Here is a 26,622-nt window from a genome sequence, read left to right as displayed (position 1 = left end):
CTCTAGTCTCACATAACCTAAAGGGGTGTTCCAAAGAAGATGGGGGCAAATCCTTCCCAGAGATGCACAAAGTAAAGATGGAAGGAAATAGTCACATACTGCAACAAAGACAATTCTAAATATGGACTGAACATGTTTTGGAGACGATAACTTTCCAGACCTACGTAGTTCAGATTAGATTCTATTATATGGTTTAATAAAAATAATACGTCTTTGGGTTTATGTAGTGCTTTCTATTTAAGGATCTAAATGATTTTTATAGAGCTTTCTCAGCAAATGAGATCACAAAGTACAGGCACACCAGCAAAAATATTTCCACAATTTATTGACAAAAAAATACTGTCAAAAGTCACCTAGCCCTATGCAATACACCTTTCACTGCTGCAGAGGTGGCATACTTAAAAAAGAAAAATCTGTTTTAGCAAAGAATGCAAGAAATAGTAGTGGTAGCAATGTGCTGAAAAAGGTATTGACTTGCATTTGCCATGTTGGTAGATGCCTGTGAGCACCACCAGTAATTTCTCTGGCACAGGCTGCTGCCTCTCCTATAGGCACTCTGCTGTGAGACAGAGCAACATTTGTTACTCCTCAAGTGGCTGGGTTGAGGGGTTATCCAGGTCTACTGAAGAAGAAATTAGATTGCCAGGTAGGAGACCTGAGTTCTGTTCCCAGGTCTCACTGTGCTGTTTTTGAAGACAGCATTATGCCTGATCAAAACAAATACATTTGATTTTATTAGATTTACTTATACAGTAAATATTCATTTTAATTATAAGGTATCAACGTATAGTAATGGGTGCTGTGTATTCCTTCTAAGGCATGTTTCAGTTGAAACACAACAGAGTTTAAACAAAATATCTCAGTAAACAAAACACAATGGAAGGAATACAACAAATTTTGAAAATAAAAATATTGCTAGACTTAGCAGATGTCCATATGATTTTAATCATTACCATATATAAGCATATATCTCTTTAGTGGGAACTCTAATACTTTTTAACTGGTGGACATCTCAAATGGCAATTTAATAGTAGACTGGTACATATGGTCATGTGTCTGAGCATGTGTAAAGTGTACATCACACATTTGCTTTTTTATATTTCTGTTTTAGACTGCCAGATAACTGTGTAGAAATGGTTTATTCTGGTGTCAGGTATATATAATTTTTTTTAAGATAATTTGGAATTTGGGATAAAGACTGTAAACTGTTTTCATGAGCTATTTCTCACACAGTGTAAATTGTATTTTTTTCCCCTTCTAGTTCTTCAATAGACAAATAATTTGATGAAAATTAATAATTTTGTCATTGTATGTAATGAATAAACAAAAGTAAATGTGCATAGTATTTAAACTTAAGTGGCAGTTCCAAATGGGCTGATTCTTACTCTGGTGTAAGGAATGCATGGACAGAAACTTTCAGGTGTATTGTTACACCTCATCTTTGGTTAGGAGGCTAGTCTTCTAGCATCTCTGGTAGTGGTTGAAAAATATAGCAATCCGCAGAATTCAGGACCTGCTCTATCCAGAGGTGTCTGTGGTGCTTCTGTATTAGTCCTTTAGGATTAGAAATACATTTTTAAAGCGAATCTTTCAGTCATTTTCATTTACTGTGCTAGCACAAAGAGCATCACAGAGTGGTTTCACAGAGAATGTAACGGACATCCTCTTAGTTATGGAATTAAGCCAAAGTGTGCACCAACACTAACATTTCCTTTATTGAGTTCCACGTTTCCTGAAAATAATATGGAAAACGAAACATGTACTAGATGGCAGGATCCACTTCCTAACTGCGTCCCTCCCTTAATAAACTTCGTAATACACGGTACTGGGATTGGCACTAGCAGCCCAGAATTATTCTCGTTGCCCGCTAGATGTCACAATTGAAACAGGAAAAAACTGGGAGAGGACATTTTTTCTGTCTCAAAAGTTGATTGTTCTTACCACACCTTAAACAAAGTAGAACTCCAGTCCAAGAAATTCCAAGAAATTTGTTATGTTCTTTTAAAGCTATGACTCCTCTGACCTTTTTTATTAACTGGAAAACATTGAAAATATTTACAGGAAACCACACCTGGAATATTCCATTGAGGCTTGGCCCCACATGGTAGTAGGCTTCTCCATTCCTTACCCTAACTTGCCTTCCTGTGCTTCTCTTGCGTCTAGAGCCATTTGGATTGTTTTTTTTTAGTGAAGCAAACTGGTAAATCCTGTTACATACCTGGCTACCTGAAAGTTTCAAATAGGAAGTCTTACATTTTCATGTTTTATTATTACCTGTTGTATGTATCACATCTGAGAAGCCTACTGTGACAATGCTGCCTGTTTTTGTCATTGCCACAGTGACACTAAGATTATGGATAAAAACGAAAGGATACAAAAGCATCCAGGCAGCTATATTTGCCTAATTTTAGCTATTCTGTGTTTAAATGTTTTTTAATCGTACCAGAGGTATTCTTTGTTTTAATGGTCATCATTTTGAGACCAGCTTTCACTGATTTTGTTTTAGCTGCTGTTTCATGTATTAATGCATTTTAAAGTAAGAAAAGTCAATTGTCATGATCAAGAGGATAGCCTTCTTGCTAACCTAAGTAGCCCGTAGGTGAGCACGTTTCAGCCGTGTTAACTAATAAACGCGTTAACTAATAAAATTGTGGCTGAATTAGGATGCTGCTTCTTTGATTTCCTCAGGGCTCTCCTAAATTACCTTCTATTTTGGCTAGAATTGTTGTTGCATATGACAATAGAAAAAAAGAGCAGAATGGATGTTGATCTGAGCAAATGTTTGTGAAAAGACCTTGAATAAGGGCATGTTTCAAAAGATGCTTCTCTATAACCCAACAGAAGGTGTATTTCATTACTTGTGCAGATCCTGTTCCTGCAGTGGAACAGTTGCCTTAATTCTGTAATGAATTTTGGTACTTATATTTATTATTCTGCCTCTGTATTTTGCCACATTTTTTCTAGTTTAGAGTTCCCTAATTGCAGCTATTCTTGCATAATACTTGAGATCAAAGAGAATAAATCGCTGAACCTTGTTTGATACATTAAAATAGACTGAGTTAAAGTTCATTCATTTAGCAGATTTTTCCAAATACCAAACTACCAATTTATTAAACTGCAGAGATACTAGGTCTTCATTTAATATTGAATACTTTAAATACAACTATTGACATTCAGACATGTAATTCAGACATATAAAACTGACAGAGGACAATAATACTTTGCATTTAGTTAGTGTATTATATCCAAAGTTTACAAGCATCATGCAGTCACCTTAACTGTCGCATTGTTACTGTAGGTCTTGTCATATTCACTTTACAAAACAGGCACATGTGGCACAGACAGACTCTAAGTAGCTCAAGATCCATAATTATGAACACAGAATTCAGAATTTTTCCTACAACCATTAAACAACCATTTTTTTTTCTGAAGTAATAAACACATTACACAGAACATCCCTTTAACTTTTCCCAACAAACTCTTGACAGTGCTCAGTTAAAACAGCTCCAGTTCCATCAGACCTTTGTTGTGAAGCTAACTGAGCAATTTCTGAAGCAAGCTAATATTCAGGATGTGATAAATTTATGAACACAGCAAAATGACAGCGAGAGGATATTCTTTGTACATTGAACCCTTAGGATGCCCCAATCATCCCCAAACTTATGGAAAAATGCATACATAAACTCACCATTATATGCAAACATGACTTCAGCTGCTGAAGTTTCTGGTTCTGGGATTTCTTCTTAAAACTAACAGTGTAAAGGTACTCCCATAGCAAATTTGCCCCAAAGGTCAGACACTGTTTGCCCAAAATGTTTCTCTCCGTTCCATCCCAGAAGAATAAGAATGAATGCTTTCCTGGAGTGCCACAAACCTGGTAGCATGCAGTCTTGACATACTCCTTGTATGGGCCTTGTATGGGCCAGACATCTCCTTGGCCTCAATTCTCCTTCTCTCTCCCCAGTCCGTAGACTCACTTATTTTGGTGTAACTGTTCTGTTAAATTGTCAGCTTCCTGATAAGTTAGAGCATGTAACATATTTCACTACATACTTTGCTAAGGAACTATATTTTTCTCCCTTGATTGGGAAGTACCCTATACCTCACTGCACGTAGGGAGAGGGGATAGATTGCTGCTATATAAAAGGGCACGCCTGCTTTTGAGAATTAGTGTTCATACTTAGAAACAGTTAAATCAGGCTGAGGCTGAGCAAAGGAAAGCCTGGAGCTGGTAGAGTGAAATGTATCTGCAAATGCCTCTGTCAGTGCCGCCTTCCAATCTTTCCGAAGAAGCTCTTTTCACAGATGCGTGTCGTTGAAGTTCTGGATGAGACCCTGAGCAACCTGATGTAATGTCAATGCTAGCACAGCTTTGAGTTGTAGGTTGTATTTAGATGTCTTCCTGAGACTCCTTCCAACCTGAAGTATTAAGTATCATTCTATGCTTCTCCTGAAATATTTAACAGCATTTACAGCATGACTTATAATATGCAATTAAATATGAAGGATAGAAAGGGTTAAAAATACTTCATGTATTTTATTTCCTGTTTTGCAAGCTTGAGTTGTTGCTCACGACTCTGCCTCATTATAGTCAGAAGAGTTTGCCTATTGTAAGACAAAGATATATATGAACTGGTATTGCCACTGCAAGCTTCGGCTATTTGCCAAGGCATAGGAAGAAGAAAATACATGTAGTCCAGAATTAACTGCATTCTGTAAGTTCAGAGGCAACAGCCTAGCCTTCATGAATAGTGATACTATGATGAGTTTGGAAAGTCTTAGCAAAATGTCTAGGACATAAAAATACTACTCTTTTCAGTGAAGTTGACAGGTACTGGTATAAATGAAGCAAGCATGATATTAAAGAGAAACGGTATGTTACAATATGGCTTTCCAAAAAGTGTATGATTTGAAGGAAGATATAAATAAATAGGTCAGATTTTTCAAAGAGTAGAAGGTTCTTTTTTGGCTATGCAAAGTACCTCTTCCTGCAGAAGATCTCTCTTCTCAAGCAGTGTGCTCCCATGTTTAAAACAGTAAGCTAAATGAGAAAAAAAATACTTGACCAGTCACAGAAACCACATTCTATTTCTGCCTTTTCCTTAGCTGAATAATTTATAATCACTGAAGATCTCTTTTCATATCTCCAGTTTTGTTCTACGTGATGAAAGAGAGAATCTCAAATTGTAAAATATGTACAATAGTGTAACAGTTCTGAGATTGACCCCTGAGTTTTTCAGATTCCTGATTGGAATTAGTTCTTCTTCAAATGTGTTAAAGGTGTTGTATGCACATTTCCCACTTGTACAAAGACTTCTTTTATAAATTACAGTTTTCCAAAACCTTCTACTTTAGCCATGCCTCACTTTTATCCAGCCTTTGAAACTGGAACATTTTGTTTGATTGAATTTATGAGATGCTTTTTAGCTCAAAATAAATCAGACCATTATCAGGGAATGTGAAGGATCTTTTTGAATGTCTTTTTGAAATTATGGTTACAAAGAGGATACAGGAACGGATTTAAGGTGGAATTCACATAGCCAAGCCATATAGTGACCATGTGTAACTTGGAATATTGTTCATGGGGGTGGAAAGCTATTACCATGTATAATACAAAATAGGGAATCCAGCACAGCATAAAGGCTGCCATTATGACCCCTAACTGCTTAGCTGCTTTCCGCTCCCTGTTCACATGCAGTCTTCGAAGATGGTTTTTGGAACGAGTATGCAGTCTTTGCCAGGTTTTCCTCAGGTAATTAAGTCCTTTGAAGTCCCTGTTCTCTGTCTTTTCCTGAGGACTGCAGGCTCTTTCAGGGTTAGGACTGGACTCCTCTCCACAAGGTACCTCGTCTGTGAAAGTTTGGCTGTCTGATGCATCACTTAAGTCACTGTCCTGTGAGCAAAGGTCCTCTTCATTTTTGTTGTCCTTTATTACACTCTTCTCTCCTGTTTTATCCAGGCCTGGCTCAGACTGGGCAGTGGTGAGAGGGAAACAGCTCCATTTAAGGACTTTGCTATTACTCCTGCTAACGAAAACTTTTGAAGAGCTGTCAGGATCACTGAAATGAAGCTTTGCTTCCATATTTTTGGGCTGAGGGGACCTCTGCTTGTCTTTGGGAGGTGTGTTCTCATCTAAGATTTGCTTTTGGAGGCAAATATTTTGCTTGTCCTTTGTCTTACCAGGATGTACGCTTTTGCTTTCAGAGAAAGACAAGTATGATCTGTTGATGAGCTCTCGGTGTTGGCAGTGCTTTCGAACAGCTCTGAATATTTTGCAGTAGAAACATAACATCAGGATAGAGGGTAGGTAGAAATTGACAAAGGCTGTCAACACTTTGAACCAGTTGACTTCAGAGAATTCAGTTTCACACTTTTCTGTTTGTTTCCTTGTCCCATTACCAGCAAAAACGTGCCACCCTAGTATTGGGATGACCCACAAGAAAGACAATAACCAAGCCCCCAAAATCATTACTAATGCTCTCATTTTTGTTCTATACTTGAGATATTTCAGTGGTTGCTGGACTGAACGATAACGGTCTATGCATAATATGAAGAGATTGAAAATAGATGCAGTACTGGCCACATAATCCATTGACAGCCAGAACAAACAGGCTGTTACACCCAGGGTCCACACACTGCTGCTTAGGAGATAAACAATATTAAGGGGCATAACAGCTGCACCAACTATAAGATCTGCAATAGAGAGGCTGACAATGTATAAATTGCCAACTGTTTGCAGCTTCTTTTCAGTTTTCACAGCACATAGTACTAATATATTCATGACAACAGTGATCAGTGAAATGCTACCCAGAAGCAGACCTAGGAGAGCTGAGTGAGTGTTAGTCGAGTTCTCTGTTGCGTTTTTTGTCATCTTTTGCTCAAGTACAGAGAATTAAAATCAGAGAAGGTGCCCAGGCCTTGGAAATTCAATCTTGGTTTACACTCCTGGATGAAAACTTGTTGGGTTGCTTTGTGACTTTTATTTCCGGAACTACGGAAAAGAAAAGAAATATGCTCAGTCACTGTAGTCCCAAAATAAATTAATAAAACTAATCTGTCCTTCAGCTTATCAATTTCCCTTTTAGGATTTCCCTAAATAATGCATTTTTACATCATTCTACATAGGAGTAATATCAAATGTGAAATGTCATGGATGTTCTATGAAAAGTATTGAAGCAATTTCCATGAACCAATCCAAAAATGTTTGCAGAGGTACTCCTTGGGGCTCCTTGTAATTCTGACCCTGGAATCTGGAGAAGAAATTTCAGTCCTCATTGTTTGAGTTTCTCTTTAAATAGATGGTCATGAACCATAACATAAACTACATACTGGCAAACCAATTTAAAGTGTCTTAATAAAAAAACTTATGATCATATTTTGTACTAAACAGTGATTATTTACAAACTATATCTAATAGTTTGAATATAGCAGTTGGATTTGGTATTCCAAACAGTAAAAAAAACTCCAGTCAGTATACACCTCTGGCTGATACAGAGAGTCACAAATGACTCCTAAGGCTGTAGCTAGTGCCTATGTTTTCATTGGTAGGCTGTTGCTAAAATTACATGTAACAAGTAATCTCTTTCTACCCAATTTAGGCTTACATATATTCAAACCCTTAAAGATGGGCATATATTTTATTTCAAATACAAATTAATACAATTTCAGGGAAAAAAAAAAACAGGATTTTTTTGATTAATAAGCATCTGGCAAACTCTCAAATGTATATCAATCTACGGTTGATATACAACCTGAATATGTTGATATACACTGAAGATTAGGAGTCATTCAAGTGCCTAGGAAACATACACGAGAGCTGTTGTTCATTAAGTTGGAGAAGCCAGATTATTTGTCCATGCTTGCTGTTGCTGTTTGCCGTATCAAATTTGAAATTAAACTGGAAATAGGAAGAGATGAGGCTGGACATATAGCAAACCTTCGCTTTATGCCTAAGTTTCTTTTTTTGATAATTTGTCTTTAATAAATGAGCTACTTTTATTTGCTTAAACTTTGGCACAAGACATGTACAGAGCCTTCAGAGTTAAAATTCAATTAAATCTTCTATATTGCCACGATTAGAGTGTCTCAAAATTCCAGTACATGTGCTGCAGTAGAAAAAAAGGGAAAACTTATTAAACATCCACCATGACATACACAAAACCTGTTTCACAGAGGGTCACATTTGTGCAACTAATCTCGCTTTCTAGTGGCATTTATTTCTACATACTATTTGGCAGGTGTTATCAGAGTGACAGATTTCATTTTTACAGACAGTGGTGTGTAGCTTTATGTTGACTTGATCTACATAGGGAAACAATATAGGTTCGTAATTCATTTATGGTTTCTCAATAGAGATTCCTATTGAGATCATAGGCCTTAATTATAAAGCATATTACTTCTTCTATTTTCTAACACAAGCATAGTAACTCAAATATTGGCAATAAAATGGGAAAGAGTAGAAGGAAAAGAAAGTGAGGGAGCATAGAGAAAAGTACCTTTTTGAAGCTGAGTAGATATACTCTTCTGTTATCTAGATATTTTCTATGCCTTTGATATCTTCTACTTCCCAGCTGCTAACTTTGTGAATTGATCTAAAGTTCAAGGGAGAATTAACAACATTTTAAGTCTTGGAGCATATGATCAGTTGACCAATTCTATCTCCAAGATATATAAGAAAATCATCTGTAAGAGTGATAAATATTTTCTGCCATTTTTCTCTTAAAGTGTTTGTCCAAGTCTATGTTTTGGTATATCTCTTAAAGCAATGAGGAAAGAAATTGAGATTTTAGACATATTGGCTCACGATATTCATACAGCTAACAGTGATAGATATTTATTAGATTTCTCATATTTGTTAATCCAAATATCAACATTTGTAATTACTATTTATTATTATTAATAATAATGACCAAAATATTAATATTATTAGTCAAAACAATGCAGTGCAATGCATTATTCAATGTTAATTTCATGCTAGCTTTATCTCATTCTTATTCTAGCAATCAAAGATGGAGCTGCAATGTTTGCATGCTTTCTTATGAGAGATCAAATTCCTTGTTCCTTAAGTTTTACCCATAAAGGCCTGGTATTATGAAAAAGGAGGTGTGCTTCGTCGCAGTAGCACGTATAGGCAAGGGAAATATGTACGCTGTGGAGGATGAGCTCAAGAGCTCTGTTCTGTAGTTCTGTATTCCGTACAACCTTTGCGTTCTGTTGTGTACAGTTCTTCAGTGTTGGCTAGCGTCAGAAGATCAGAGAGGCCTCAAGCACCTCCTGTTTGAGAAAGGGAACAGATATCACTTTACATGTCTTAAACCAACATGTCTGGTGGCAGGCAATGGTTATATCCCAGTCTGTTATTGTTTTTCTTTTGACAGCTATACAGTGTAATCTCTCTGCTGACGTACATAGGGCATGGTCAAGTCAGGAAGTTGGTATCAGTTGCCTCAAGTCAATAAGAAATTATTGATCTTCCTTTCCTCATATTTCCAATTAAATGTACAAAATAAAGGGAGAGACGGCAACCTTAACTGAGTCTTCAGCTGAAAGAATAACAGCAAAGAAAGGTACCTGATAGACAGCTCTCCACAATTACTTATCAACTGCATATGGAATGAATCAGATTATTTATTACAATAGATGGTGCTAACTGTTTTCCAAAGTGTCTCTGTAGCACTGCTGGTAAGGTTGACATAAGGGTAGGATTTATGAAACAGCCAGCAGAACTTGTTCAGGTCTTGTTTTAGGAGGACTTCTGTTCCAAAGAAGGCACGAAGTTCCAGTTTTTCAACTCTTACTCCACTCTTGATCTTTAGTTGAGCGACAAAGTCTGCTTACTTTGCTGTTTTGGAGGAGTGAGAATGTCAAGTGTTGTCCTCATACAGGCTATAAAAATCCAAGAATTATGTGCAAATCATCTGACACTGCTAAGAACAAAGAAAATACAGAATAATGTGTTTGCCCTTTTCAAAATGGACATGCCAACAGGTACTCAATATTCATAATAATTCTCTGTCTGATAATGTAATTTTCATTACAATGGCATTTGAGCAGTTCAAAGTCCCTGTTGGATTTTATGTTCTGTACTTCATAGAGACTGGGCCATGCACTATTAAATTTTAAAGTGACATTGAGGAACAGGTCACAGTGATCTGCTCAACATCATACAGGAATGTTAGAGCTAAAAACCGCCAAAGCTCCCTGGCTTTCCAAACAGTGTCCTGACTAGTATACTGTTTTGTATGTTTGTCTTGTTTTTGTCTAGATGTTGTGTTTGAATTCATTCAGACACCCTAGGCAAGCAATACTGCTTTAGAAATGAAATGCCTGTTTTTTAAACTTTAATCCAGTGCAAGCAACTTGATCTGCTTTTGATCTCTGTTGTAATAAGGCCATTTACGTGACAGGGACTAATATAACTGAAGTGGGACCATACCCAGTAACAAATGGGTTAATTAATCACTAGAGAGGGATGTCAAGAACCACTTGCCTTGGTCTAGGGTGAGTAGTTCTTGAGGCTGGATTAGGATGCTTGGATGTTACAGTAACACTGCATTTTCCCTATTGAGTAATTTATGTTTTCTACATATAATCTTTTTACACCCGTGACTTTGTGACCGTTCTCAAGGTTTGGGCAATTTCTGTTTTGTTGAGTGATGATGAGAAAAGGAGCCACTACAAGAAGTAACTAGAAGAGGGCCCCCCTATCTTCAGCATGGAAGCTGTATAGCCAGCACATACTTCCTACCTACCTATTTTTATATGAAGACAAATTTTGCCTCTGAATCCATTAGAAAGATGTAACAAGAGATTGAGTTGGCCACAAAATGCTTAGAACAGAAGAGAAATGCAGTGTTACCTTTGGATAATCTAGTCATTGTGACTCTTTTTGCATTCCCTAGCATGCAACACCACATGCTGCTGCTGTTTCTACCTAACAGTATGTAATGATAGGTGTTTAGCAGCATATCAGACATGCTGCTATCCTACACTGATGTTTACACAGGGAACAGAAGTGTCTGGCTTTCTTGAACCTTCTAGATGCCCAAAGAAGACCTCCAACACGGTAACCTCTGCGCATCCTGCACCTGTCAGTGTCCATGCTCTTTCCATAAGGAATAAGTTGCAGGGGGTCAATATCTCCGTCTCCTACAAAGTTCAACAGAACTGTGAGAAGGAATGCAGTGAGCTTCTCCTAGGAAGTGAAGGTAACTGTAGACAAAATATCAGGTGGAGAAGTATTTAGTTGCAGAAATGTTACCAGTCAGTGCCCACTGGCATCTATTTGGAGCTCTGACCCTTGTATCACAGTGTTGCCCACTGAGCTTACACTGAATTGCTACACGATTGCCAGTTTTTGCTAGAATTGGCACATTTTGCCACACAGCTTTGTCCACTGGAAGGTACTGAGAAAATAATATACCCTGCTCCGTATTATGTAATCCACTGATCACCCCTTCTGGACTCTAAGGAAGACTATAATCTACAAACTTTTTTCTTAAACTTCCTACCATCATGAATAGTGGTGATGTTAGCATTGTCAGCATTCAGCGATGGTGAGAGCACTGTGATTTGCAATGCCAACTTCTGGCTCTTTACTGGAGGCACACGCCATTTTGTAGTGGCCATAGGCTGTTTGTGGTTCATGTACTCCTGTTCAGCAGAACTTAATTCCTTATCTAGAACTCAATAGAGGAGCTACAAGAATACCAAGTAAATGTGTTTTAATACTTGAGTGTCTTAACTCATTACACTGGGCCAAAGCTCACTAATAAATAACAGATTTTAAAGAAAAATAAAAATAAAAATATCAGTCTAATATCTTGGATAGCTCTTTAGAATTTCTAAACCCTGACCTCACCATGAAAGTACTTTGTTCACTTTCACTGTCTTTAAAGTGTTTTTTTTTCTGCGTGGAAAACCAGCAATTGAGATTTGCTTGTTATTGTATCACTGTGGTAATTCTGAGGAAGAGTCTACTGGGAGATGCTAAGTAGTTGCTTGACTCATTAGTGCAGGTGCAACCTATTAAGCCCTGACTAAGCAGGATAAAGTTTCTACAAACAGATGCTAGCATATTTCTTAAAAGAGAGTTTTAGAGAAGCTCTATCTACAACAGGGAAAGGATAAGCTAGAACAAAATTCTTATTCATCACCTTGTTTTTTCTAAGTTCAAGGCAGGAGGTAGGGTGAGATTTCACATGGACCGTGTTGTATTTAAGAAACATATTTGTTTCTAGTGACTTTTTAAAAATTATTCTTTGTGCGTTAAAAGCATTAACACACTTGAGGTTGATAAACTTTCTTCTCAAAGACTTTTTTATTTCTCTGTTAGATAAAGCTTTCTGAGGTCACCCTATGTGCATAATGAGTACACAGATGCTTTCTCTGACAATTACAAAGAATTACCTTGATATTAGTGTAGTTTTATCTCTTTTTGTTCTTTGTTTTTATTTTTTTTTAACTTTTTCTCCCCTTATCTTGCAGGAAGTAAGCAGTGCAGTGATTCATGTTCAATCCATTTTTGGCAATTCTCTAGTTTAGAATAGCTGGTTGTGATTACATGAGATGGCCTAGAGTTTTGTTGATACATTTGGTCTATGAAATATATATTGCATCTATGCATATGTAGATGTCTGGTTCTTATTAATGCTAAAGCCTTTGCAGGATGATTAATTGATTACGACTGTTGTTAAGTTACTCCAGTGGCTTACACCTCTTAGTGTTTAAAAACACATACCATCATTTTGAATCTCAGTTTCTTACAAGTGACTCTTGTTGGAATGAAAAGCCTCCTTGGCTACAGCAGTCAATGGTATTCTCAGTTTAGTATTTTCCAAATACCTGCGCAAAATGGTAGTTGAGTTTACAAGATGCATCCAACTCCCTTTAGATTTATCTTTGGTTGTAGTGACTTGTCTGATCTACCTAGAGAAAGAAATGCTTCAGAATAAACTTCTTATTTGGCTACTCTAGCATATTTTGTTATTGCTGGCCTTTTATCTGCAAGACACACAGCATTTTTCCATTCAGATGACCTAGTGCCTCAGCCCAGGAAGAGACAGATTTGTCCAGAAAAGTATCTGCCACTATTAAAGGAAAGAATGGACTGTGTCTACATTTAATTTGTCTCTTGTATTTAGTCTGAAATGAAGACACAGCATAATTTATAGCCTTAATGTCAGGACCAGTCAAATTTGGACCCGAGGGAACAGCATGAAGCTACAACAGGGGAGACTCAGGTTGGGTATTATGAAAAGACTCCTCACCAAGAGGGTGGTCGGGCACTGGCACAGGCTCCCCAAGACAGTGGTCACAGCACTGAGCCTGCCAGAGTTCAAGAAGCATTTGGACAATGCTCTCGGACATAGGGTTTCATTCTTGTGTGGTCCTGTGTGGAGCTAGAAGTCGGACTCGATGGTTGTTATGGGTCCCTTCTAATTCAGGATATTCTGTGATTCACTGAAACTTTACCAGTCCTCCCAAATGGTCCCATTCTCCCTACAGACTTTTTTTTTTTTAATAAAGGTAGTGACAATTAAAAATTAAAAATCTTTCATTACGTGAACCAGCAAGATAGACTGCCATAAATACTTTCATTCCATATCTAAGTTATGACTCTTGCTTTCCACAAAAGATTTGCACATCTGGCCGTCAGTTTTGCATAACCTTGTATTGCATGCGTTTGTTGCCAGAGGGTTTGCAGCGGCTCTTTATGTAAATGATGTCTTGGGAAAAAGACGAAGGCACAACTAAAGTAGCAGATGGATGCGACTGCAGCTGTGCTGAAGCTGCTTTACTGCTTAGAAAGCAGAGAGAAAAGTGCTGTCAGTTGTCAGATCTGTGATCTGAATATTGATCCCAGGAGTCAGACACCCTGGGAAACGGTGCAGGCCTTTAGCGTGTCACTGGTTAGTGGTGAAAGGGAGGGCAAATACAAGCAGACTGCTTCTGAGACCTCCACAACTTCACTTCTGAAGAGATGGACTGGTCCAATGTTGTAACTATTACATTTCTCCTTCTCTTCCTGGTTCAGTCATCTCTTGCCTGTTCAATGCAGTAAATGGGTTGCGTAATACCAGATCAAGAACCCAATGGGATAGAAGGAGTAAGGTAGCTACTTCCATGCTCCTGAGATACATTTATTCAGGTATCCCTAGGAATGCACATGACAACTGATTTTTAAACTACAGCAACTGCAGGCTCCTGGAACTCATGCATCCATTTGTTCTGAACATACAGTACACTGTGAAGAGTCCTCTCATGCTTGGTGCAGTGAGTGGAACACCACTTAATGCAGTATTGCAGGGGGACTAGAGTGAGGTCGTCGCTTCTGCCCTGTTATACAGGAACTATATGGCTTACCTGTGGTCTGGTCTGTGATGTCAGATTTGTCCTTATTCCTCTAGCTTGGATAGAGATATTCTAAAGATAGCAAGCAGACCCTAAGAACAAAAAAAAGACAGAGTTCAGAGCATATCTTGAAGGGAACTTTGAACTTTTAAGTAACTTTGAACTCTTTGGGGGGAGGGGGGGGAGGATTATTAGGGTATGGACTATCAGGATCGCAAATAAATACTTCTGCTTTTACTTGATTGAATAATGCATCACCTAAGGAAACAAACTGTAATATTGCCTCAGAGCAAGAGGATGTTTGGGCAGGCTAAAAGGGGCTTGAAAATATAAGTCATGTTCCACTTACATCTTGTAGATGATGTTTGACTTGATTGTACTTGATGTTTTCAGGTTTTAGTTTCTCTGGAATCAGTGCAGTTGCTTCTGCAGACACTTGCATCAATTAAATTGGCAGCCTTTATTGGCAGCTGCAGTCAGCCCAGATTTTTCTGATCGCTGTTCCTTATACTTTCATTTGGCTGAGGTTAGTGGCTTCACTAGGCATTAAACAAACTACTATAGTTCTAGCTCTCTGCCAGCAAAAAGTTTAAACTTCCGTAGCCTTCTGAAATAGTCAAAGTTTTAGCACAAATCTCTGTGTACAGCCGTGATATCCTTAATTCCATCCATCCATCCCAAGTCCTTAATTTTTGTAATGAGAACAGAACAGTGTAAGGAAATGGCGTGTGTGAGTCCACGTGTCACCACAGTGCTGTCTGAGCTCAAATCTTGATTACAGTGCTGTACCATGTCTGCCTGTGAAAAGTCTTGTCTCCTTTAGAAATAACTCTCTCTTTTGGTGATTTGACCACACCCTCCTAAGCCCTTTACTGTTGTACTGTTCTCTTCACCGGATTAAGAATACTGAACTGGATCCTATTTTTAATCTTCCTCTTGCTTTGTTTTCTGCTAACCTTGGGTAATTACAAAGTGTGTGTGTTGCTGTTAAACTTCTGGGAGTGGGTAGGAGGGAGACAGGAAAGGAAGGCTCAGCTTTTAATTTTATGCAGTGAGAACAAACGTGCTTAATTTACCATTAACACATTGCTCAGGGATCATTAAAAGTATTGTTATATCATTATTATAAAACTTTGCTATTTAAACAAACAACTTCCCCCTGCCCTCCAAAACAAACAAAAAAACCTGCAGACAATTCTGATCAGAATACTACAGCAGTGTGCTTATATGGGGAAATCTCTTGCAAAAGAAATAGCCTGAAATAAATCAAATCCAACCCAATTATTTAACCTAGATTGCTGCTCATTTTGTCCTTTACAACTGGATCTTGTCTTTGTGCTCTTTGGCATTGCCAAGCACAACAGCTTGGTCTCCAAACTTGGACTTACGTTGAAAGGGCCAGCTCTTGTGCAAAGACTAATCACAAAAATACTCTTGTGGAGGTTCTTGCTGTCATTTGTGTAACTAGAACTGTAAAAGCTCTTTTCCTTGAGACATGAGAATCTCTCCTGGGATAAAACTCCCCCCCCCCCCCCCCCCCCCCCCCCCCCCCCCCCCCCCCCCCCCCCCATGTGTTCCTGTATATCTGTGTTCTAGATCTACTTTGATAAAGTAAATTACTTTATCTCCCCAGATGACCAAAAAAAAAAAAAGTGTTTTTACAGTATGGTTCAGATATGATGAACTGTATGTGAATCCAGAAGTGTATGTTTCCAGTATACAAGAAAAACAAACAAGCCCCTAATGCTAAGAAAGTGATAGCTGGAAGGCATGTGCTTGGAGCAGTGGCAATCTAAGTGTCGGAAATGGAAACCAAATCCAAAATACTTGTGTTAGTTCAAGGAAGTGTTCACATAACCGATATTATGCAATATATGACAAAGTATCAAGTCTTTTCTCAAAGAAGACAGTAGGCAAGTTCTCCCTTACTACATAAGTAAGGTATACACCCAAAAAGTGAAGCTTAATGTACATCTGCTTTCCTGTGTGGAGAAATCCTTGCATGAACAGAAGATACTGGCAATAGTAGCATTCAATTGTATAAAGATAAAACTTATGCATTTCCTAATTTCCACAGATAGCATACAATTGAATGCTAATTAGTGCTTTATTATAAGTATGAGGAGTCCCTACCAGAACAAGAAGCTAAACAACAAAACCTAGGATTTAAGCTTAGGATTGATTCTTTGAAAGCATGATTTCTCCATGCAAAATTAAGGACAGAGCATCTATGTCCTTGCTACACTGGAGTTTGTATATTCTTATTCATATTCTGCTTATCTGAATTTTCATATTTTCAGTACTGATGTGTATATATAACCATGTTTTGTAATGCATAGAGACATATTTCAATATCTGAAAACAGAGGAAGAGTATAAAAGTGTATCTTCCCATGTATTTCTATACATCTTGCTTTGTGCCAAAGCCATGATATTCTCCTCTTTCAGTCTTCTACCTTCAGGTTCCCTGAGCTTCACCAGGTTTTTCGTGATCCTTCCGCTACTCTTTCGTAGGAAGGGGGGAAATAAGCAATAGCTGACCTGCATGAGTAATGAGAACTACAGGAATAGTATCAGGAAATAATTATTAAATATCTCCTGGTATTCAACCACTGACAGGACCTTGGCTAGGGAAACACTACTTATTTAAAAAGAAAAGAAAAGAAAAGAAAAAGAAAAAAGTCTGGAGACCCTGAATTTGCAGGAATACAGTTATTCCTCATTTCGCAGGCTCATTATTTACCAGCAGAACCAGTGAATACAGTGGCTTCTGTGCTGCTTGTTTAGGAACATTCTGAAAACCCATTAGGAAAAGGAAAGATAAATGGACACTGTAGCTGCTTAACTGAAAATAAAGGGTTGGGGAAACCCAAGCACACCAATGTTCTTTGGAGGATGGGTTCCTGAATTGACAAATGGAAGAATGAATTCCATGCGTGGCACGTAAAATTGAAAGAGACCAAGCTATGTTTAACATATTAGTCATCTTAAATATCTAAATTCTGAGATAGTATATTCATATCATTTGATTCAGTAAATAAAGTACACGAGCAAATACCCAACAAGTAACCTGAAAAACTCATTTAATCTGCTTGCAGTCAATATCTTGCTATATGCGGCTAGGTTATTACTAGAATCTATTCAACCTAAGAGAGCAACTAAAATTTCCTCTTTGATATATTAAAATTTAAAATGAAGCCCATCTGGAGAGTCCTCAACAAAATTGTGCAGTCCTATCCACTTGAAAGTTGCCTTTTTTTTTTTTAAGGTTGTTGTTAATTGACAGGACCACTGTAATTTGAACTGAGAAATATGGAGATTGAAGTAGTCTTTCATATACAGTGTACTTAGTAGAGTCAATATTTGTAGATGTGGATCTCAAATATCCTGTTTTAACTTCCTATAGTGCGACCTAAGCACAGATGAGCTGAATGTGTGGCTCAGTAGCTTTCAAGCACTGGCCACATGAAGTGAGATGTGGGAAACCACTGGAAGTCTGGATGCTCCTATCTTATCCTGCCCCCAGATGTATGATGCCGCTATCTTCTGATGACTGACCATTCAATTCTATGTACTAAAACTGAACCTTCCTAACTATAAGTTGATGTATACATGTGTTCAGCAGTCTAATCAATATTTAAACATTTTTCTTGATACTATTGTACTACGAAATGTATTTTTTTTCTCCTGAAGAAATATATTTTAATGTCTGCATATCTTAACCTGAATTTATCAAGAGATAGATAGATGTACCCTTTTTTCCACTGTTTTCACTGCCACTCCTGAACAACCCTCTTTAGTGGTGGGCCTATATTTCATTATGAGCATTAAAACCAAAAATTTAATATTTATTTCCTGACACTATCCCTGTAGTTCTCATTACTCATACAGGCCAGCTAACAAAAGACAGAAATATTCCAAAGTACTTTCTGGTCTTTCAAAACGTAAGCTCAGAATTCTATTTAACTCTTCTTCCAGTAAGTCAACATTTCAGTGCAAGTCTTAAACATCAGTTTTTCCATGAGGAAAGACCTGATCTTTCTTCTGTGGTTGTGTTTCCCATGTATGGGTTATTTTTGCCCACAGATTGCGGGTGAGTTTGGGGGTGGAAAGACCATCGCAGCTGGAATCCTAAAGCTTCCAGATACAGCTTTAATTAGTCTTTCTAGCCTAAACACATTGCTGGAGTAGTCCAGTTCCACACAAAGACCTGTATCAAAGTGATCACTTAATGGCAACAGCACTGAAACATTGGTTTAAGTTCTGCAGTGCTGGAGAAGTCTCATCAGCTAAGTGCTCTCTATTCCACTGCCTAGCAAGTAAAGACTTGCTATAGGAGTGAAAACTAACTAATAACTCTAATAACCATTAATAAGTGTTGCAATAGAGGAAAACTCCTTTGTGTTTTGATGTAGTAAACAAAATGACTAACCAACTGTAAAATTTCTCATGGACGAGGGGAGTTTTCCAGTGCTGTTGTGCCTTTAAAGCTGAGTAGCCACAGCGGTGCCTTCTCACCTTCTGGGAATCTGTTCTATTCTTGGAAGACAGTAAACCAACTTGCCAAACCAGGACATCTTTCATACAGGGACAGCCAAACATTTTTAGAGTTCCTGGATTACCCCTTGTGTTTCTTATTCCAACCCTTGACTGACTGTGAAACTGGCTGATTTTAATCTTTCTGCATCAGAAGTACAGTTAACCACTTTTTAATATCAACCAGTCTCTCAAATGAGATCTATTTCCAAGTGACTCAGTATTGGAGAAGTACTAGCCAAAAAAACCAACCCAAATATATAAAACAGAGTTTGTCCTTTAGATGTTGAGGTTGTATAACCTGATAACCTATCTGCTGTTTGCAGTTTTATGGTTTCCGATAGAAAGAATTGGGTTTGAATAAAGGAAGCTTCATTGTCTGATAGAGAATGCTGGTCACTTGTGACGCCTGATAGACTCATCTATGAATAAACTTCTCTAAAATCTGAGGAAACACTAGAAATGTAAAGGAAACTTACTGTTTTACAGAGGAAGTCACTTAACTTCAAGAAGGGAGGACTTCTCAGGATCAGATCCTTCAAGATGTCCTCTTTTCTCTCACTCTTAGTGTACCCAGTGAAGAATCCAATGTTGTTCTTTTTCAAGGAAAATCGTAGAGTTCCCCTTTTACCAGAGTTAGTGTCTAGTGTCTGGTCAGGATAAGCACAGACAAGTCCATGATCACACTAATACTGCAATTCATAATAGAAGATGTCTTCATAATACTTTATTATTAGGATTAAAAAAAAAAAAGCCACAGCAGCAGCCAAAGTAGTAGCCTTTTAACAGGTTTTATAAAAGAGACTGACCGATCCTTTGTGGTCAATGAATCAGATAAAAATTGCAAATCTTCCTCCTACACTCCGCTCCCCCGCCTCACTCTCCTCCCCCCAAAATAAGAGAAAAGCTATTGAAGTGCTTATCAATAAGAAATTTATTTGGGAGTTCACCAAAATGACCATAAATTTCAACCCAAGTGAACCTTTGGTGCTTTTAAGTTATAAGAAAGATTTCATCACAGAAATGCACAAATTCATCTAGAGACCTTTCTCTGTAAGATCCTCGTGGATATGAGAATTTACTGGCTCCCTGTACTGGTAATAAAAGGAAACCTTATTTCTGTAAGTTCTGGTTTCAGCTCGCTTAGGTATGTCAATGTACAACATTCAGATCTCTAATTCAGAATATATACTGAACTATTAGTCTTTTTAAACATCTGGAAACCTTACTTTAGTACTATATGAAGGAACTCAGCAATAACTCATTGAACGTGCAGTCTTCCCTTTTTGGGGATGGGGAACATATCTGGTGCAGTGTTCGTCCACCTCCGCCCTCCTCCAGGCGGATGCAATTTGCTCATTGGATTTTAAACAGATGATTAGGATGAGCTGGTGGAGCCCGAGGTCTCGTATAGATAGGGGGCCTGGTGCCTTGCAAATAGCCATAATAAATGGGGAGCAGCTCATGCAAGAAGCCTGACTTGTCTCTGTCAGTCCCGCTCCGTGGCTGCATGGGGAGGGCTGGGAGCCGAAGTTAACCATTGCCACGGTACGGGCTGAGAGCGAGCTGTGCCCCTGCTGTAGCCCCGCTTCATTGCCCCTCTCGGGATAGGGTGGACCTGTATGTATCTGAGAAACGTCCCCAGGTCTGTGTGTAAGCTAATGGCTCTAGAACCTTTCCCTAGCAAAGCCTGACGTTTTCAGGAAGGCGTGCGAGTTAACACCCAGGCACATCTCCCTCGCCACTCGCCAACCCAGCCAGCCCTTCCCTGCTCCGCTCCCTCAGCACGCCCGTTTGTCAGGAGGAGAGCTGCTGAAGTGTTTCGGGGCGGCAGGCAGCGCTGCCGCCGAGCCCTGGAGAGCCGGGATGCCCCGGCACCAGCCCCGGCCCCGGCCCCATCCCCATCCCCATGCCCGGGCCGTGCAGGGGCGGAGCGGCGCGGTCCAGCCGCGCACGGCTCCCGAGCCCAGGACGCCGCCGGTCTCGGTCCCGGTGCCGGTGCCGGTCCCTGCCCCGCCGCCCAGCCGCCGGGACCCCGCTCGCTCACCGGCCGCGGCCGCTCCCGCTGCTGCCGCTCTTCTGCCAGCCCTCGGAGCCGGTGTCCGCGTCCCTCGGCTGCGCAGGGCGAGGGGTGCGCGCCCCGTCCCGCCCGGCCGGCGCGGAGCCGGCAGCAGCCCTGCCCGGCACCCGGCGGAAGAGCTCGGCTCTGCCCGAGGGCTGGGCTGTCCCTCCTCGGCCCCAGTGCCGCTCGAGGGCGCTGGCAGCCCGCTCCCGTCCCGCTCCCGTCCCGTCCCGAGCTGAGCCGTCCCGAGCCGAGCCGTGCCGTGCAGCCCCGCCGGTGGCGGAGCGCGCCTGGCCGTGCCGAGCACTAAATAGCCCGGGGGCGGGCCCGCCCAGCCCGGCCCGGCCCGGCCCAGCCCAGCAGGCGGCCAGGGGTCGCTGCCAGGACCCCCCCCGTCGGCAGGGAGCGGTCGGGGCAGCCGCGGTGGCTGCGCTGGGCCGGGGCTGGGGACCGGCGGGCGGCAGCTCCAGTGCTGGGCGAGGAAGGTCCCCCCCCGGCGAGGAGGGAGCCGGCCGGCAGCGGGGAGTGCCGCAGTCGTACTGTCACGGCAGAGCGCCAGAAACGTCCCGAAGACCTTCACTGGTAGGTGGCAGCCCCGGTGTGCCGAGTGCCTGCGGAGATGGAGAGGCCTGGTGCCTGCTCGTGGGGTGAAGAGATGCCTTGATCCGAGATAACGCCAGGAGTTTGCGGAGCATCGGAACTCAAATCCTGGTTTGCCAGCGCCCCCGGGCTTGCTTTAGCCACAGGGTCATCAGTCTCCTTCCGAGTGGCTCGGTGCAGGGCAGCCTGCTTTTAGGGGAGCAGTCTGAGACCTGAAATGTCTCCAGTGTCGAACACATTATTGCGTACTTCAGCTGAACTGGCTTGTGGCTGTGACTTCTGTATGTCCTCTATGTCTGATTTGTATTAAACATGCACACAGCTTTTTTGTTTGTTTTGTTTTGTTTTGTTTTGCAGAAAGCAACTTACCCATTTCCACTCTTTGCTTTAAAATTGTGATTTTTTCCTCTTTTTTTTTTTTTTTTCTTTTTAGAAACAAATTGCACAAAACTGTGTATGGACTTAAAAGCAACATTTTGTTACATCTTGTGTAAGTCATAAAGAATTCATGCACTGATGTTTTTGCAAACAGCATTGTTAGGCACTTAGTAATGTTCTTGTCTGTAGAAGTGCTGAACAGTACGGTTAATTTTGCACACCCTCCCTCCCCCAGGCCTATCACCCAAATAGTGGGAAATGCCCATGCTCCTGCCCTCGGCCCCAGGGGACAAGACCATTTGCCCCAAAACACACTACTCTTAGCGCTGAAGTGTAAGCTGATTTCTTGTGCTGCTAGAGGAATCTTTTTGCTGTTGAATAAACTGTCCCGTTAAGATTATGACAAAATCATTACTTAACAAATGTGTGCCTGTGTCTTGCTTAAATAGCCTTCTCATGTAGAAATTTGGTCCTGCAGGTCAGAACGATCCTGTGCAAGGATAGTCACTGTGTTAGCATCGGGCAGCAGCTGAATCCTAAGGGGAGGTTTTACACCGGAAAACAGCTTTGCAAGAGACTGAAATCTTTTCATACTTGTCATGCTTGTTATAGACTTGAAGAACAGTTTGTGTGCTACCAGCCTATGCCTTACCCATTACCTATTCCAATAATGTTTGATTTTGCTTCTGTGCCAGTTTGAAGTTCAGTCTCCTTTGCTGTTGTTTTGACGTGTTTGTTATATCCAAATAGGCTTGATGTAGGTCCCTTTGGAAAAGCATCAAAAGTTAATAGTGTTTATAACTTTCCTTATAACACCCAGTTGCAATGGTTCTGAGTGATTATTCTACTTGACCTCTTCTGTACAAACTTTTTTTTTTTTTTTTTTTTTTTTTTTTCCTGCACTCGAAGCCAGAAAGTCTGTGGAGGCTTAAACTAGGGCTGCAGCATTGCAGCCTCCCCCCAGTAAAGAAATCTGTTCTGAACAGTGCTTTAGTAGCTTCCCTTACAATGTCTGGGGCTTTGTGCTGTTGAAGGTAGAAGGTTGCATTTCTATAGAAAGGACCTGAATATAAATTATCCCTTGTTACGTGTAGTGCTGCAGATGAAAACTGAGACTTGGGATGCTGTTGGGCTATGTGCCATGGCTGGGACTGCAAAGTGCTACTGCTCCCAAGGGGAGGACTTTGGGGCATGTGCCTCTATTGTGCCAAGCTGCGTATCTCTGTGTTATGCTACATATCTCTGTATTTCTTCTGAAGTTGTAGCTCTTTGAGTAAACTCATATGAGTAAATTTCTTCACAACTCCTTGTTCATGCCATATATTTCAAAAGTAGTAGTATGTGATAGATTCCTCTCCTCTCCTCTCCTCTCCTCTCCTCTCCTCTCCTCTCCTCTCCTCTCCTCTCCTCTCCTCTCCTCTCCTCTCCTCTCCTCTCCTCTCCTCTCCTCTCCTCTCCTCTCCTCTCCTCTCCTCTCCTCTCCTCTCCTCTCCTCTCCTCTCCTCTCCTCTCCTCTCCTCTCCTCTCCTCTCCTCTCCTCTCCTCTCCTCTCCTCTCCTCTCCTCTCCTCTCCTCTCCTCTCCTCTCCTCTCCTCTCCTCTCCTCTCCTCTCCTCTCCTCTCCTCTCCTCCCTTCCCTTCTCCACTCTGATTGAAAAACAGCCTATTAAAAGATGAGTTTCAAAATATGGAAAGGTTATTTCAATTTCCACAGGTATTCAAGGGCAGAAGTGAATATTCATAATGTTTGGATTAAGGTTCCACATGCTATGTTTACCTGAAGATGAATAAAATTAGAAGCCTATTTATTTGTTTATTTATTCATCAAAATAATTTGGTTCTTGAAAATATCCTTGGAAATACATTCATATTTATATTTAACATGAAAAAACAATGAATTGTGTTTCTTTCTACAGATACATTTAGATTTTACTTTATCCTCCCTTCAAATGTGCCCCTTTGAGTGCTCTGCTTTAGCCCCTTTAGCTTACGTTTTTCAGGTGACTTAAATTAATACCCACGATACGAGCTTATAGGCTGCTAACACGTGTATTCCCATTTCCAATGTAAGTGAGAAGCTTTTCTTAGAAGACTCATAAGGACAGTATAAACAGCCTATGGAGACACTCTTCACTGTAAGACTTATATGTCCTCAAGTGTTTATCTTAACTTCAGCATCAGTGCCATTATAAGAAAAAACAATGAAGAAACAGCCTTGTTGCATAAGCCCCTTTTTCCATTCCATCCCTCCTATATGCTTACAGTCAATGCCTGGGCAGACAGAGTAAGCTCCGTGTGGGTGTGTGCCCTTACTAATGCGTACTCGTGCTTAGACCAGCCTAGACTAGAAACTTCTGACCATATTCTGCAGGCTTCCCCTCACTGACAATGCCAACTCAAAGCTGTGTAGACCCAGGCCCTGTGCTTCACTAAGCTTGTAAGAACTGTGAGGTTTTTCATTGTTGACTGAAGTTTATCAACAAGGTCAAATTTGTTAGACAGGACTAGAATGGTCAGGCAGACATTACAGCTGTCTGGAAGTGCAGGCACAAATAAGGGAAAACTCAAACTGTGTAGCATCTATAACATCTATAGATGTTAAAAAAAAATAACATCTATTTTTTAACATCTATAGATGTATAACATCTGTAATAATAATATATGTATAATAATATATGTAATAATATATGTAATAATAATATGTAATAATATATGTAATAATAATATATGTATATAGATGTATAACATCTATAGATGTTAAAAAAAGGACAAAAAACACAACAACCCCCCACTATTAAGTACTAAGCAAATTAAACCATACCTTGCTATTTTAATTCCAGAAATACTTATTTCTGAAGATACTTGGCTTTGGATTTAGTGCTTTAACACTTAATCTGCTTCACAGGAGAAATCAGGATTCTCCTGTTTTTCTATTTTCCAGCAACAGCATGAATCTCCCTGGAACACTTGTTTTCACATGTTTTGACCCTACTGTGCATCTGTTCTTGGATTTCAGATCTCTATCATTAACAAGAGAACAGTGATGCTGTAAAGAAATTTGATCTTCATTAGTAAAATAAAATATGTTCAGAAGAAAATTAAGTTTAACAAATAATATTACAGTAGTAATCTGTTCTCTGCTTAAATACCGTTGCTTCCTAGTAATGTTTACAGTGTATTTTTTTCAGAAGTTAGCATGTTCTGTATCACTACACATTTGAATATTCTTCTGGAAAATCCCCTAACTTATCAAGGAGTATCTTGAAGCTGTGCCATCTGTGCTGCAGGAATAACTCTTCCTTTCTGCAGAACTTCACAAACTTTTTATTATCCCTTGCATTTTTGATGCTACTTATTTTATTGCAATCCCTTTTTGCATACCTTAGGAACAACTGCAGTATAAGTGATCTTATTACAATTCAGAAATATTCTCTTGTTATATTCCAAGTGATATTACATCAGACAATGTTTTATTGGTAAATAACTCTTATACTGAATTGCTACTGGAAGTACTTAGTGATCGTTCAAGTTTCCTGTGGTTTGGTTAATGGCAAACAACATTCCAATAATTAAAAAGCTGTCATGGAAGGGTGGTCTAAATTTTCAGAGTGCTTGTCGCTAACTCCTTGCTATTCTGTCAGTATTGTTCTATGGTGCTTTTAGATTTCTACAAACTCGTAATGTCTTCATGAAAACCTATTTACTAGACAAGGAATAAAATGTAGGAGCTGTTATGTAGCTGAAGTTAGTTATTCACCTCTGACTTAGACAATGTGTAGTTTACCCATTGCTGAAATTCAACAACAGGTGAGTTAACCAACTTTTAACTTAACTACTGCGAAGTAAGATAGAAAAATCTGGAGGAGATGCACTGTGTTCTCTTTAAATTAAATGTAACAGCCAGGAGACGTGGCTTTTTATTCACAACTGTGCCACATATCGGCACTGTGTATGGAAAACTCTGTTAACTGATTTGTGCATACCTCCATTGCACAGATGGGTAAAGTTAAAAATAAAGTTGAGATCAGTAATGTTTCATATGCTACACTGGGCTTTGATTTGGATTACAACTGTATGAAATTAAAAAGTATTTATGCTGCTCTGTGGGAGAGACATATCTAGGATTTCTAGAGAAATATACTGATGATGCAAGAGCTCTGTCAACATCCAGGAATCTGGCTAATTTGAATACACTGGTGTGGTTTTTTATTTTTCTTATTTTTTACTTTTTTTTTTTTCTCAATTCAAAATCCTGAAGGTTTTGACCATCCTTGATGAGATGCATCACTGTAATAAAGATGAGTCAGCTACATGTAAGAAAAAAATGCTGTCAAGATTCATTTAACTAAGCCAAGTAATTAGAAACAAACACCTATCTGTTACCAAGAGCAAGGACTTGCACATTTCTAATCAGTTTAAATGTTTCCCTTTGTAACCATTGCAATTACAGCTCTGAAATATGCTGAGTAATGGATGAGCAGATGCACTTATGCAAAAGCACAAAGTGAAAATATCACAGGTGACAACAAACTAAAGAGATACTAGACTAAAGCCATTTCCAGATGAGAAAACATGATTATGGAGGACCTTATGTGTAAACAGACAACTTGGTTAGATATTACAAGAGTGTGCTTTTTTTTTTTTTAATAGATATAAGAAGCTGTAAAGTGTTGTCTGTATCTTGTTTGTGGCACCA

The 26,622-nt window shown here is 39.6% G+C and overlaps 1 protein-coding gene across 6 annotated transcripts; it reads right to left on the bottom strand.

Annotated features, from left to right (window-relative positions):
* Positions 1-146: 146 nt before the first annotated feature.
* Positions 147-21,232, bottom strand: HRH1 (histamine receptor H1). Of its 6 annotated transcripts, none has more exons than XM_048046151.2 (6): positions 20,935-21,232; positions 19,367-19,537; positions 14,365-14,444; positions 9,073-9,273; positions 8,496-8,591; positions 147-6,991 (listed from the first exon to the last, which is right to left on the bottom strand). In XM_048046151.2, the coding sequence occupies exon 6, from the start codon at positions 6,869-6,871 to the stop codon at positions 5,450-5,452; it is 1,422 nt and encodes a 473-aa protein (XP_047902108.1). In that variant the 5' UTR covers positions 6,872-6,991; positions 8,496-8,591; positions 9,073-9,273; positions 14,365-14,444; positions 19,367-19,537; positions 20,935-21,232; the 3' UTR covers positions 147-5,449. The 6 variants fall into 6 exon arrangements, 5 of the variants coding, with proteins under 5 accessions (XP_047902108.1, XP_047902112.1, XP_047902111.1 ...); XM_048046155.2 differs by having other exon boundaries at positions 9,202-9,273; XR_007157607.2 differs by lacking the exon at positions 147-6,991 and adding an exon at positions 7,001-8,105.
* Between the last annotated feature and the right edge of the window lie 5,390 nt (positions 21,233-26,622).

Source organism: Anser cygnoides, chromosome 10 (genome assembly GCF_040182565.1).
Source record: "Anser cygnoides isolate HZ-2024a breed goose chromosome 10, Taihu_goose_T2T_genome, whole genome shotgun sequence".
Taxonomy (NCBI): domain Eukaryota; kingdom Metazoa; phylum Chordata; class Aves; order Anseriformes; family Anatidae; genus Anser; species Anser cygnoides.
The sequence above is the reverse complement of the archived record's forward strand: the minus strand, read 5'-3'. Positions and strand labels throughout refer to the sequence as shown.

What these genes read in the sequence shown, in the direction of transcription:
- HRH1 (XM_048046151.2), bottom strand. Translation starts at nt 6,871, where the DNA reads ATGACAAAAAACGCAACAGAGAACTCGACTAACACTCACTCAGCTCTC.